Below are 13,417 nucleotides of genomic sequence, written 5' to 3' on the forward strand. Positions count from 1 at the left end.
CTCACCAGAAGGACGTTGCTCCCACTAAGCTTCCCACCAGCATTTATTGATGGTATTTATAGCCCCACCCCAGCTGCCCTCTCAGAGCGACTTGCAAAAAGCCAGTAGTAAGACTTTCGCTCTGAAAATATGAGAGTGGAGGAAAGAGGGGGAAGGAAGCTCAAGTTACTGAAATTACAGCACTTGAAAATTACAGCTCTGACCGCCTTCCCCCTCGCCTGAAGCCCCTCACTTACATCCAGGAGCAGGACTGGTGGAAAGCTCGGCTTCTGCCCCATAGCTGCTGTTTCAGACAGCTGTATACTTACATTGGGTATACGTTTAGCCTAGCTAAGAGGAGACCTAGGCAGGCTGAGCGGCAGATTGATATATCGTCCAAAACCGGTTCAAAATTTGTATCGTTATATTGGTTTCGTAGTTTTTGAGCCAGCAATATATCACGATTCACGTTAGGTATGCGTGTGCTGTGCAAAAATCACGATGCATGAAAAACCGTGAAGCCAGCCAATGGCTCTCTATAGCTCACTAGCTTATTTCAGACATTGTGATGTATTGGTATATTGCAGTGTTGAGCTGGTGATATATCAGTGTTGAAAACCAGATATTGCCCAGTCCTAGAGACTAATATCTGAAGGAAGGGGTGTCCCATGGAAAATGGAGCAAGCTTGTTTTCTCTGGGGGTTTTTTTGGGGGGGGGGTAGGACCTGAACAAATGACGAGAAAAGAGATTCTGACTAAACATCAGGAAGAACTTTCTGGCAGGAAGAGGAGTTTGACAGTGGGAAGGAATCCCCTGGAAGGCAGTGGGCACTCCCTCCTTCATTGCAGGATTGCCCCCTGCGAGGGATTATTTAGCTGCAGTTCCTGCACTGCAGCGGGCTGGACTAGATGACCCTCAGAGGTCCCTTCCAACTCTGCAGCTCTACAAAAACAGTACCACCCCAGCACCTAAAACAAGAACTGAGAAGCAAGGGTGCTTGTTTGAGACACAGAGCATCCACACACAAGCCTCGATAAATCATCTCTTTATTATTAAATATACATCATTTCTTGGCACAGATCTTTGTACAAGTTATGTCACTATAGACACACATTTGTGTGTGTGTGTGTGTGTGTGTGTGTATATATATATATATAAAACAAAAGGATCAAAAATCCACACACGCACAGGACCCTCTGGAGGCGTCAGACGCACTCGCTTTGAGAGACACAAAGGCAGCATTTGACAACGGACCGCACAAACACTCCTGCATAGAGTTACCCACCTTCCCTGCAAAAAGCCATCCTGGTTAATACATTGTCATGCCAAGAGGGAGGAGGAGAGGGGGGCTGGCCAGGGCTTTTTTTGGGGGGGTGGGACACAACACTGTTTACAGACTTACTATTCTGGGGACTCACCAGGGATCACCAGTGGCAGACAACGGCCCCCGGATCACTCTTTGACCCTCGCTATCAATTTGCACCCCTCCCGTATCAAGAATGATGAGTTGGGGGGTGTTGGCCCCTGCCCCTTGTGAACTGAGCAACAGATTCTTGGAACCATTCCCTGCAATGGGGTATGAGCCCCCCCCCGGCAGAAGGTCTTGGTTCTTAGGGAAGGGTGGTGTTTAAAGCAGGGGTGTCCCCCCCCCAGCGGCCAGGAACGACGGGCAACTGCAGCACAGCTGGAAAAGGCTCCCTCGGATCCCAGCTCCGTTGTGCATTGATTCAACCGCTGCAATTACGACTTCTCCTACCTGCTGTAGAAACGCCACCCCACCACCATCCTCGGGTGCTGGGGAGCAGGACTGCAGGGAGCAACTGTGTCCCTCCAGGCGCCTGATGGGGGCTAGAGAGGTGCAAATACCCCCCACCCATGTCACTGTAGTGCCATCTTGAAGCTGGAGGGCAGCCAACTTACGGCGACCCCCCCAGAAATGACCACTGCCCCCTCCATGTTATGAGGAATGCTGGTAGGAAGGGGGCTAGGTCAATGTTTCCCCAACTTGGGTCTCCCTGGCTGTTTTTGGACTGCAATTCCCATCATCCCTGACCACTGGTCCTGCTAGCTCAGGATGATGGGAGTTGTAGTCCAAAAACAGCTTGAGACCCAAGTTGGGGAAACCCTGGGCTAGATTCTAGGGAAGGGAAAGCATCTCTCTGGGATCGCTGCTTTGGAAAATCTGATTCTCTGCAGGCTGGGGCAAGGGGTTGGCGGGGTGTGTGTGTGACCCACAGCCCAGAGCATCCAAGGAAAGATTCTCTAGCCGCCTGAAGTCCATCTTGGGGAAGGGAGACCTCACGCCAAGGCCGGCGGGATAGCTTTCACCGATTAACTGCTCCTTGCCAACTTTGTAAGATTTGCAAAAATAAACCCAGCTCCACAGCTGAAAGCTATCAGGAAGCAGGGGGGATCTACAGCCGACTGGGAAGGGGATGGTGCGATTGTGGGTCAGGAAGGGAGATGGAATGGGAGATGCTCAGGTCTTCACTTCTGGAGTCTGGTTGGCGGTGGAAACTCAAAAGGGAGAGGGAAGAAAAGGTCATCCCAAATACTCAAAACCTTGCAGGAAGATATGTCACTAGACTACCAATCCCATCGGCCCTGATTGTCGGTCCAAGCTGGCAGGAGATTATGGGAGCTGTAGTGTGGCCATCAAAAGACACTAGCTTGCAGCCTCTTAAACCCAAAAAGGGAAAGTCATCTTCCCCAGGGACGCTGTCCTATTTTACCTCAAGGTTTTAGGACGTGCAGGCAGAGGTTTAAAAGGAAGCACCCCAGATTCCGAAGGCAGGAGCAGCTCAAGACTTAGCAATCAGCAAGCCACCTTCGCTGAGCTGGCAATCTCTCTCCGAGAATATATACATATATCTATATATATGCTCCCTAGATCTGGGTTTGACACAGTGAGATGAGCATTATTTCGCTGGTGAGGTGGCACCTGCCGTCCCTCCGAAATTCTCTCCCCGACAAAAACAAAACCTGCTGAGCCACAATTGCGATCCATCACAACTGCTGATGGCACAGAGAATTAGAAAAATGCGAATTGGGGAAACGGGGTGGGTGGGTGGGTGGGTGGGTGTAGACCAGGGTTTCCCAAACCTGGGTCGCCAGCTGTTTTGGGACTACAACTGCCATTATCCCCAGCTAGCAGGACCAGAGGTTAGGGATGATGGGAACTGTAGTCCCCAAACAGCTGGAGACCCAAGTTTGGAAACCCTGTGTAGGATCTGCTCTCCCAGTGGTAGTGCATCTTTTTCAGAATGTGCAAAACACTCCAACCTGCATAAGCAGTGTCGGGGGGGGGGTTCATGAACTGGGCTTCCTGTTTAGGACATGCATCACCCCGTTCAATCTATTTTCATACCGGGGAGGTAAAAGCTCTTGAGGTTTGCATCTGGTGGTGCTGGGTGAATCCCTGGTGCGGTTTTGTTGAAGGCAGGCATTGTGCTTGCTAAGTGTTAGGAAGCAGTGCAGTGCAGTGAAGGGCAGATGAGAGAGAGAGAAATTAGCAGGGTTAATTTAGCATAATTTCCAGGAAAGGGCTGGTGGGAGTCGGTCAACATCTGGAGAGACACAGGATTGCTGCCCTGTTCTAGGAGATTTTTGAAGGTGGGGAGTGCCTGAACTCGTAACACGGCGAGAGACCCAGGACGGTCTGGCAAAACACCCACTCCTCTTCCCAGGAGGAGTCCTGCAAAATGCCTTCTCTGATCCGATTCCCCTCTAGATGTTCAAGGCACCTGGCTGTCATCCTCACCTGGCTGCTGGAAGTTCAGCAACATATGGCAGTCCATTTTTGGTTGTCATCCCTGACCGTCGGGATAAAAGTTTCCCCATCTCCAATCTGAGATGAGGCATCTATGATTCTATGATCTCCTGCTCTGGGCTAGGAATGCCTCTTCCAGAGAGTCCTTATTCCTTCCCTCTTTTGACACTGCATACTGGAGGGGGAAGCCCTGCTAAAAAGCAGAGACAATTCGGGGGAGCAAAGGTTAGCTCGACCACATGCCATCTTCCGAAGCTTGAACTCTGAAATAGGTGTGCATATCTAAATACAGATCATTAAAATAGTCTCTGAAAAGCAAGGAAAGAAGGCTGCGACATCCCAAACTTCTGATCCCATCTCGGAACCAGGAGCTGCGCAGATTGTGGCAGCGAGAGAATTCAAGATTGCACCGTGGCCTCTCTGCCTTGGACAAAGCCAAGGAAAGGAAAGAATCCCGTCTTTGGTTTTTTCTCCCCTGGGGCCGGCTGGCCCTCTTCCAGGAGGTTTTGGGGCAGAATTTTAAAAGCATTTGAAGTGGGGAGAGGGGGGAGATGAAGGGCCCCATTCTCCAGGGCTTGGAAAACAAACCATTTGCTGGAAGGAGGGCGGAGACCGCAGGGAGCGGCAACCCCAAGACAGACACACCCCACGTCTCAAACATACAGGTAAGTTTGGCTTCCTACAAAATAAAGGGTGCAGGAGAGCTAGAGGCAGGAGATGTAAGGGGACTGTGTCGCCATGGTTTAGAACAACGAGGCAAAATCAAGTAAATAGCATGGCTGCAGCCTTCTGGAAGGACCCCTTGCCAGTTCCCCACAAATCCAAGCAGAATTCAGAGGAATTTCAACCACTTCGGTGGGAAAAGGAGAGGGAAAGCAAGAAAACACCACCGGCAAAGGACACGGCGGCTTCTCTTTCGCAAACGCAAGCTCAGGGAAGCAGGGGGCAGGATGCTGCGGTCGTGGGGACCTAACAGAGATTGCCCTGGGTCACTCAGCTCTGCCGCGAGAACCCTCTGGCTCGGGGAGGGAGGGAAGGAGGGAGGAGGAAGAGGATGCCTGCCCACCTTTCCACCAACATTTGTACCAACCGCCAGCCACTGGCGGGCCACTACCTCTCCACGTTCACCCCTTGCTCCCACTTCCGGAGGAGGATCTGCGTGAGGTCGAAGGTCGTGAAGCTGATCCCCACGGCGATGGGGCCCTTGACCCAGTTCATGCTGAGTCCCTTGTAGAGGCCGCAGACGAGTCCTTCCTCCCGGATGATGTCCCGCATAGTGCGCAGGATGGAGCTGTAGGTGTGGCCCATCACCCCGGCCGTCTGCATTCGCCGCCGCACAACGTCCAGCGGGTAGGAGGCAGACTGCCCAATCAGGCCGGCGCAGGCCCCAAAGACAAGCCGCTCTACGGGGTAGGGCTGCGTCCTGCCGCTGCGCTCTGGAGGAAGAGGAAAAGCTGGTGGGCAACTGGGGAGACGCACAGGGACGGCACAAACAGATCTCACTCTCTCCCTTCCGCCACGGGGCCCCAGGACCCCCAGAAATTGCAAGAGTGCCAGGATTAGTGCAACAGCAACTCACCCCAATTGCAATGGCCAGGAGCCAGGAGGTGTAGCGCCTCCAAACAGTGGAGGGAGTGCACAGCCATCCTGGTGGCATGGATTAGTTATGAGGCAGAGGAATGGCAGGAGGAACCAGCTGGGGACATCCAAGGGAAGAAGGCTCAGAGCCCAGGGAGAAGCAGTGGGGCGATGATGAGTGGCCAGGGGGAGAGGACTGGGAGGAGGAGGTGTCAGAAGTGGAAGAGGCAACAAGGCTTGGTGAGCGGGAAGAGTCAGTGGCAGAGAGAAGTCCAGAATGGGAGGCAGAAGCTGAAGCAGGAGAGGAAGGAGGCCAAGAGGCAGAGAGGGGAAGAGCCACGGGTGTCTCCCCCTCCTGCTGCATCAAGCTCCCAGAACCAGGAGAGGCATGAAGAGGGTGGAGGAAAGGTTGGCTGCATGCAGGGGCATTCTTCGATGGCTTGGGGGGAAATCCTAGAGGGACTTGGACGGCGGTGGGGAGGCAGGGACCTTCAGTTTCAGCGGCTGCTTCATAGGGGGCTGCTGTGCTCCTTAGGCCTGACACTCCTGTTCCGATCGTGTCCTTGCTAATAAAGAGTTAACTCCCAGTTGTACGGTGTGATTTACTGCCGGCTCACCTCTGAGACATGGCTAGTAGCCACTGCTCTTCCGTGGATTTGCCTAATCTTAAAAGCCATTCATAAGAGCCCATCTTCTGGATGATGCCCAAGGAGCCCGTCAAGCCTGGCATCCTGGCCCCGCTGCTTTTACCTGCATGAAACTTCTTCAGGGTCTCGTAGGTGAAGAAGCTCAGCCCAGCATATGGAATCACCCCCAGGATGGTGGGGGCAAAGCCCCGGTAGAGGGTCTTCATCCCTTCCTCCCGGGATATCCGAATGAAGACGTGGACAATGTTGCTGTACCTGCCGGGAGAGCAGAGCAAGAGAAATCGTGTCTTGTTATCATGCCTCTCGAGCAACAAGCCTTGTTGGCTATCAAAGGGTCTGGCCTGCCACACCGGTGGGGCAGGAGAGGGCAGCAGGAGTGGCCAGAAGATTCAAGGACAATCAAAGGAACCTTAGAACATTTCAGTGTAGTATAGCCTAACATCGTATCAAGATTTTAAAAAACCTGAATACACAACCAGAAACATGATCCATGCCTTTCCTCAAGAGCATTGGCTATTCAAGATGTTCAAGCGCCTGGAAACCAAGCCTGATGAGGAACGGTTGAAGGAGCTGGGAATGTTTAGCCTGGGAAAGAGTGAGAGGAGATAGGAGAGCCATCTTCCAAAATCTCAAGGGCTGTCAGATGGAAGAGGGAGCAAGCTTGTTATCTCCTGCTCTGGAGGGTCAAACTTGAACCCAGGGCTTCAAGTTACAGTGGTACCTCGGGTTACAGACGCTTCAGGTTACATACGCTTCAGGTTACAGACTCCGCTAACCCAGAAATAGTGCTTCAGGTTAAGAACTTTGCTTCAGGATGAGAACAGAAATTATGTTCCAGTGGCGTGGCGGCAGCGGGAAGCCCCATTAGCTAAAGTGGTGCTTCAGGTTAAGAACAGTTTCAGGTTAAGAATGAATTAAGTACATAACCAGAGGTACCACTGTACAAGAAAGGAGATTCCAACTCAACATCAGGAAGAACTTTCTGACGGTAAGAGCTGTTCCACGGCGGAACGGTCTCCCTCGGGAGGTTGTGGACTCTCCTTCCTTGGAGGTTTCTAAGCAGAGGTTGGGTGTCCATCTGCCATGGATGCTTTAGCTGAGATTCCTGCATTCCAGGGGGTTGGACTGGATGACCCTCAGAGGTGCCTTCCAACTCTACTATTCTATTATTCTTCTACAGTTCTCCTTGACATATTGTTGAGAAGAGGGATTTCCAGCTCTGACAAATATGAAAGATCAGAAGACAGAAAGGCTTCTTAGTGTTGCTGAGAAGACAAGTTTGTCTCAAATTAGACCACATATGAGATTACCCGGCAAAAACAAGCTCATAACTCTCAATGCGTTTGTGTAGGTACTTAAGATATATATGTAAGAGGCTCATTTCAAATAATATTTCCTGAATCATAGAATCATAGAATTATAGAACTGGTCTGATATACGACTGTAGCAGCTCAAATAGTAATTGCAACTCAGTGGAAAACTGCCCAAAACTGGAACCAGACTGGATAACCAAATAAAGCTAATATTCTTCACTTGGACTTTGTGACCTTAGCCCCTGCGCAACTGAATTCCTTCATTTCCATTTGATTTTTTTATTTTGTGAAAGCGTGGTGGCAGAAATGAAATGCTTCAGTAACCAGAGTCTGAAATCCATGAATTACAGCGCATTCTTGTTCCTATTTACTCAGAAGTAAGTTCAGCTGTTTTCGGTGTGGTTTATTTCCCCGTAAGTGCATTTAGAAGTGCACACGGAAGTAGTCATGCTCAAAGTAGACCCATTGAAATAAATGGACTTAGTTGATTTAGGGAAGTTTTAAAGGTTTGATGTTTTACTGTGTTTAATGTTTCAATTGGATGGCAGCCGCCCAGAGTGGCTGGGGCATATATATCTGGCTGATCCGCATATAAATATTATTCTTATTAGTAGTAGCAGTAGCTTTCACCTTTTTTACCTTTAGTAGTACTCATTCTGCATGCCTGTTTTACAGCTTTGTTTTCCATCTTATAAGTTTCTCCTGCCGTTATACCTGTTTTCCCTCTTTTATTTCTGCCACAAAATGAAATTAAAAATATTTGCCGGGAAAAAGAGGAACAGGGTGGGCTCCCTTGTCAACATTTTCTTTTTCCCCCTGAGCCATAAGAGAGACAACCAACACACACAAACACACCAAGGCCCCATATCACAACTTAACTATTTTGGGCACCCGATGACACCTGGCGTGCTGCCGAGAAGGACCCAGGCTATTTTAGACGCTGGACAACAGCCATGCAGGGCATTGGAGGAGGGGAAGAGGAACATCGAACAAGACACTGAAGGGAAAAGCCAGCGGCTGTTGGGCAAAAGGCCCCTTTGTTACAGGGGGTTGGACTAGATGGCCCTTGGGGATCCCTCCCAACACCACCGTTCTAGGATTCTACTTCTCAAGTCAGTTCCATGCCCTGAAGGGTGGGCCGACTGGTACTTTTAAAGCAGGGAGGAGATCAGGAGTGTGCGTTTCCTTTTGGGTAGGACATATGTCAATTCGTGGGGGGCGACCACAGATAGCCCTTCGCTTTGGTGCCAGAGACTACGTTCCAGCCTGAGGGAGCGCCTTCTCTGCACAGAACAGCTCATTTATTGAGATCTGCAGGTCAAATCCTTCCCGATTGTGCTGCAGGCACATTAATACGTCTTGCAACAATCCCACGAGGGGAGAATTTTATTTGCTGAGACCCCCCAAAAGAAGACTTATGAACCCACGTCAAACTTATCAGCCTCTGTAAAAGACCTGCCTTTTTCATCCAGCCTTTCATCCCCTAGAGATTTAGCCTTTTGCTACATTTGGGGTTGATGGAGAAAAGAATAATTTCATAAAACTGCGTCATTTTGGTATTCCATTTTCGTCCGAGCCTCTATCCCAGCTAAACCCAAAAGGCCTGTGCCCACCTACCTTTTTACAGTGCAAATCGAGCTGCTTTGAGGTGTTATTTTAGGTACTCCCATCCCACCCAAAATTTCCACAGGAGCATCCGCAGCGCCAACTCACATTTCCTTTGGCGTGACGGCCATCCGGGCGCGGACCAGGTCCAGGGGGTACGTCAACATGGCGGCCGTCGTGCCCGCAAGGGAGCCAGCGATGAACCTGGGCAATGGGGTAAGTGCCCTGGAAGCAGGAAGGAGAAAGAGAGGCTTTTGAAAGGTGGAATTCCCCACAGCTCTTTTCTCTAGCAGCTGAACAAAACTGGTTTACAGTTCCATTGTGGGCAGGGAAGGAGCAGTTTTTTAGGGAAAGTTTCCTGGTGGATCATAGAATTGAAGCATTGGATGAGACCCTAAGAGGCATCTAGCCCAGCCCCCGTGATGCAGCTGTCCCACAGGGGGACTGAACCTGCAGCCTTGGCGTTATGCTCTCACCAACTGGCCTATCATGAATGCTGAAACTAATCCAACTAAGAGCTGAGCCGAATGAGCACAGCAACTCATTCCCAGTGGTCTTACTCCATGAAAATCTGTTGCTGAAACTGAAAATCTCCGTCTCCCCACAGCCTTCTAAGTCGCCTTCTATCCAGGGCTTTCCCCAAGCAATCGGAGACTGTGCCAGTGTGAAGGCAACCTCTCCTCCACCTTTCATGCCTCTCCTGGTCTGGGAGACAAGGGGGGGAGGGAGCTTGTCGCAGCAGGAGGAGGAGACCCCCGTGACTCTTCACCAGCTGGACTGACCAAGGCCTGAGGTTCCCCAACCCTGTTGCAGAAGACCCAACCCCAGCAGCCTCTTACTTCCCCTGGAAGCCGTAGTAACTGCCCAGGATCTGCTTGTACTCCTCGTGGGCGCAAAACTGGATGGCGGCGTAAGGGATCACGCGGACCATGGTGGCAGAGTTCCCCCGCCAGAGGCTGAAGAAGCCCTCATGGAGGTAGGTGCGGTAGATCAGGCGGTAAGCCTCCTAAGGAGAGCGGAAGCAGAGTTGTTGGAAAAGAGAGACCAAGAGAGGCTGAGCGCATAATCTGAAGCAGGGCTCTTGGTTTGCCTCGCTTTTGACAAACCACAAACTGTAATCTCAACAGGAGGTGTTGTTCCGGGGTAGGTGGGTGTGCTGTTGTTGATGGTGTCTGTCTGCCTCAAGAGACAATAGAGTGCGCTTCTGGGGTGGAGCCAGACTGCTGCGTTTGTAGCACTCAAGTGCCTGGGCAGGGTGCATGGAGATCCTGGGCTGCCCAGACGGCAAGACGCCCCTCTTGGGCTCGCTGGTGGAGGACCGAAAGGAAAGCAGAGCAAGATGTTTGGCACCAGCCAGGCTGCAGGAGTTGCCGGAAGGAGGCGGACAGGGCACCATCCAACCGCCTGAGGGACTCCCCTCAAGATTTGTGTAGCCTTTTCTTCTCCCAAAGATGTCCCACAAGGACCAGAGTCTTCTTTCTCCTATAGGCTCCCTTCCCAGGTGGACGGGCCCCACCTGCCCCTCACTCCCCTCTATAGCACACGCAGAAACTGCCTTCTTGACCACTGGACTCCCTCTTAGTCCCGTCTGTTCCGTCCACCGGAGCCTGGCTTCGCATGCAGGGGAAGCCCCTGAGGGTTTGAGACCCATTGGCTCCCCTCACCTGGTTTAGCAAGCCAGTCAAAGCTGCTCCCGGGATTGTGGCCACTGTTGTATGCTGACACACCTAGCAGCCACAGGTGAGAGTTGGGTCCAGGTGGGGACCAAAGGTGGGAAAACAACCCCAGAAGGAGCAGGACGTGTCCCCCACCAGAGAGACCGCCCCTCCCCAACACCCCAGCAGGGGGTGTACAGGTTAACTATTTGGGGCGGGGGACTTTGTTAAGTAAAAAACCAAAGCTGCTCATCTAAGCAACAGAGCAAAGAAAGGAGGATTGTGCTTTAAGTCTTACCTTGGCAGAAAACCGATTTGATGATACTGAAAGAGAAAAGCAGAAAAATTAAAAGCAAGCATACTTTTACTCATTTGCAGGTACAAATCAATTCATCCACTAACACTCGTGGATCAGTGAACTAGGATTTCTCTAGGGTAAGAGCCCTATTTCTTTCAAAGCTCTTTATCAATACTGGAGCCTAAAAGGATCTGAAGACTACTGATCAGCCGCATTCTCTTGTGATTTACACTTAAAAAACAAAAAAAAACCCACCAGAATTCTCCCCTGCTTTCCCAGTTTCCCCCACCCCATATAGCCGTATCGGTTATCTCTTATGCAATTTGCAAACACCCCAAAACAATTCTCTCTCTCTCTCTCTCTCTCTCTCTCTCTCTCTCCCCCCAATCTCAGTTTGACTCTGCCTGCCCCCAATTATCCCAGCCGGCAGATAAGCCAGTCCAAAGACAAGCAAACAAACCCTGAATCAAGCCAAATCTCTTTCCAGCAAAAACTCATTGGAGGATTAATCCTCAAAACAGAAATATATATATATAGAGAGAGAGAGAGCTTTTAATCTGAGCTGCAAACCAGGCTTTAAGTTTGGGGGATTCTCTGCCCTGTCGATGGGAGTTGAAAGTACACAGCATTAAAAACAGGGTTTTCCCCTGCATCCGTTCTATTTTTATATACAGGTGAAACTCGAAAAATTAGAATATCATGGAAAAGTTCATTTTCTTCAGTAATTCAACTTAAAAGGTGAAACTAATATATGAGATAGACTCATGACATGCAAAGTGAGATATGTCAAGCCTTTATTTGTTATCATTGTGATGATTGTGGCGTACACAACTTACAAAATTATAAAAAGCTGCCCCCCCCCCGAAATACCTTGGAATATGATTTTTGTCCTGTCCAGAGGCGCCACCGCAGTCTTGGCCACAGCGCCAGCAAACGCCCCAGATATCAGGGAGTTGAGGACGCTCCTTCTCTCCTGGGCAGCCTGGAACAGAAAACCAAAGGAGGGCGGCAAGGAAGCACCTAGAAACTCACAAGCCACTTGGCTGGTCACCTAGGGTGAGCAGGAACCGGCAGCAGGCGAGTGGACAAGGGAGACGTTGGCGAACTTCTTCCTTGCTGGCTCCTGTCTGCCATAGGTGATCAGGCCTGCCCCTTTCTTTCACACCTTGAGATTGCAAATCTATATGGATTTATGTGGGACTTGTAAATTTACCTGGTTTAACTGCAAGGCTGTTCTAGGGCAGTGTTTGCCAACCTGGTGCCCTTCATCCCTGAAATTCTCTCCACCTACAATGCCCACCGTCACCCCCACTTCGAGACCAGCACTCAACCAGAACCGGTTGTTCCGGTTTTTGAACCCGAACATCCGACGCGACTTTTGCGGCTTCCGATTGGCTGCAGGAGCTTCCTGCAGCCAATGGGAAGCCATGCCTTGGTTTCTGAACGTTATGTAAGTCGAACAGACTTCCGGAACGGATTCCATTCGACTTCCAAGGTATTATAGTTTTTATTAAGTTTTCAATTTTGCACCTCAAAATAAACACCATACATTTGATGACCTCCCTCTTTCCCCTTCCATGGCTCATTTAGTTTATCCACCATTCCTGCATTTTACTCTAACCATTTTATTCAGTTCTCCTATCTTACATCTCTCAAGTATTTGTTATCCTCTTGAACTGACCTTCACGCTGCCAGCGTTCTCAGCAAGACTCACCTCTGGCAAAATCGGCATGTGGATTTGCGGCTCTACATCTTTCTGCTTGAAACCCACTTGGCCTCCTGCTGCTCGACCATTCCCCATGCCAGGCTCAGGGGCTGCCCAGGAAAAGAACCAGACCTCCTGAGGAAGAGGAGGGGGCGGGGAGGAGTTAAGGACAGTAGCTCAAAACCTGAATCGGATGGACTTGTTAGGAAGTCAAAGAAGTACCCCAATTTGGAACAACAATGACAGCGACAAAAGGCTCCCAGGGCAGCTAACAAATTACTCAAGAAAAAGCTTACACTCTAAATAGACACAGCACAAAAAGAAAACGAGCTTGGAGGGAGGAAGAAAGAGGAGAGTTCCTGCACACCCCTCTAACTGGGTTGGCCCCAGACACTAAAAACACAGTAAAACATCAAACATCAAAAACTCCCCTGTACAGGGCTGCCTTCAGGAAGTTGTGTAGTTGTTTATTTCCTTGGCATCTGGTGGGTGCCACCACCAAGAAGGCCCTCTGCCTGCTTCCCTGTAACCTTACTTCTTGCAGTGAAGGAACGCCAGGAGGCCCTCGGAGCTGGACCTCAGTGTCCGGGCAGAACGATGGGGGTGGAGATGCTCCTTATATGTTTTCATATACATGTGTTTGTGCATTTTTATTTGTGCTTTATTATTATTATTATTATTATTCTCCCCCCCACCCAATATTTTTAGCTATTTCTATTTAAGCTGTAATCTACCTTGAGTCTCTCAAAGACAAAAAGACAGGATATTATTATTATTATTATTATTATTATCATTATTATTTACACACAGCTGGGTAAGGAACTGACACATCAGTGGACAGCTAGACAGACAGAGAGACTTGGAGAA

At 50.2% G+C, this 13,417-nt stretch overlaps 1 protein-coding gene across 6 annotated transcripts in view; it reads right to left on the reverse strand.

Moving 5' to 3' along the window:
- Positions 1-1,009: 1,009 nt before the first annotated feature.
- Positions 1,010-13,417, reverse strand: part of SLC25A42 (solute carrier family 25 member 42) — a 28,373-nt gene continuing 15,965 nt past the window's right edge. For all 6 annotated transcript variants that reach the window (XM_080989146.1, XM_080989144.1, XM_080989143.1 and 3 more), the window contains 7 exons: positions 12,560-12,685; positions 11,716-11,827; positions 10,846-10,871; positions 9,732-9,898; positions 9,001-9,117; positions 6,078-6,229; positions 1,010-5,185 (listed from right to left, as the gene is read on the reverse strand). In XM_080989146.1, coding sequence (XP_080845272.1) covers positions 4,860-5,185; positions 6,078-6,229; positions 9,001-9,117; positions 9,732-9,898; positions 10,846-10,871; positions 11,716-11,827; positions 12,560-12,646 — 987 coding nt within the window. In that variant the 5' untranslated portion in view covers positions 12,647-12,685 and the 3' untranslated portion in view covers positions 1,010-4,859. The remainder of the gene's footprint in view (positions 5,186-6,077; positions 6,230-9,000; positions 9,118-9,731; positions 9,899-10,845; positions 10,872-11,715; positions 11,828-12,559; positions 12,686-13,417) is intronic.

Source organism: Podarcis pityusensis (genome assembly GCF_964106645.2).
Source record: "Podarcis pityusensis genome assembly, chromosome: 18".
In the NCBI taxonomy this organism is placed as follows: Eukaryota; Metazoa; Chordata; class Lepidosauria; order Squamata; family Lacertidae; genus Podarcis; species Podarcis pityusensis.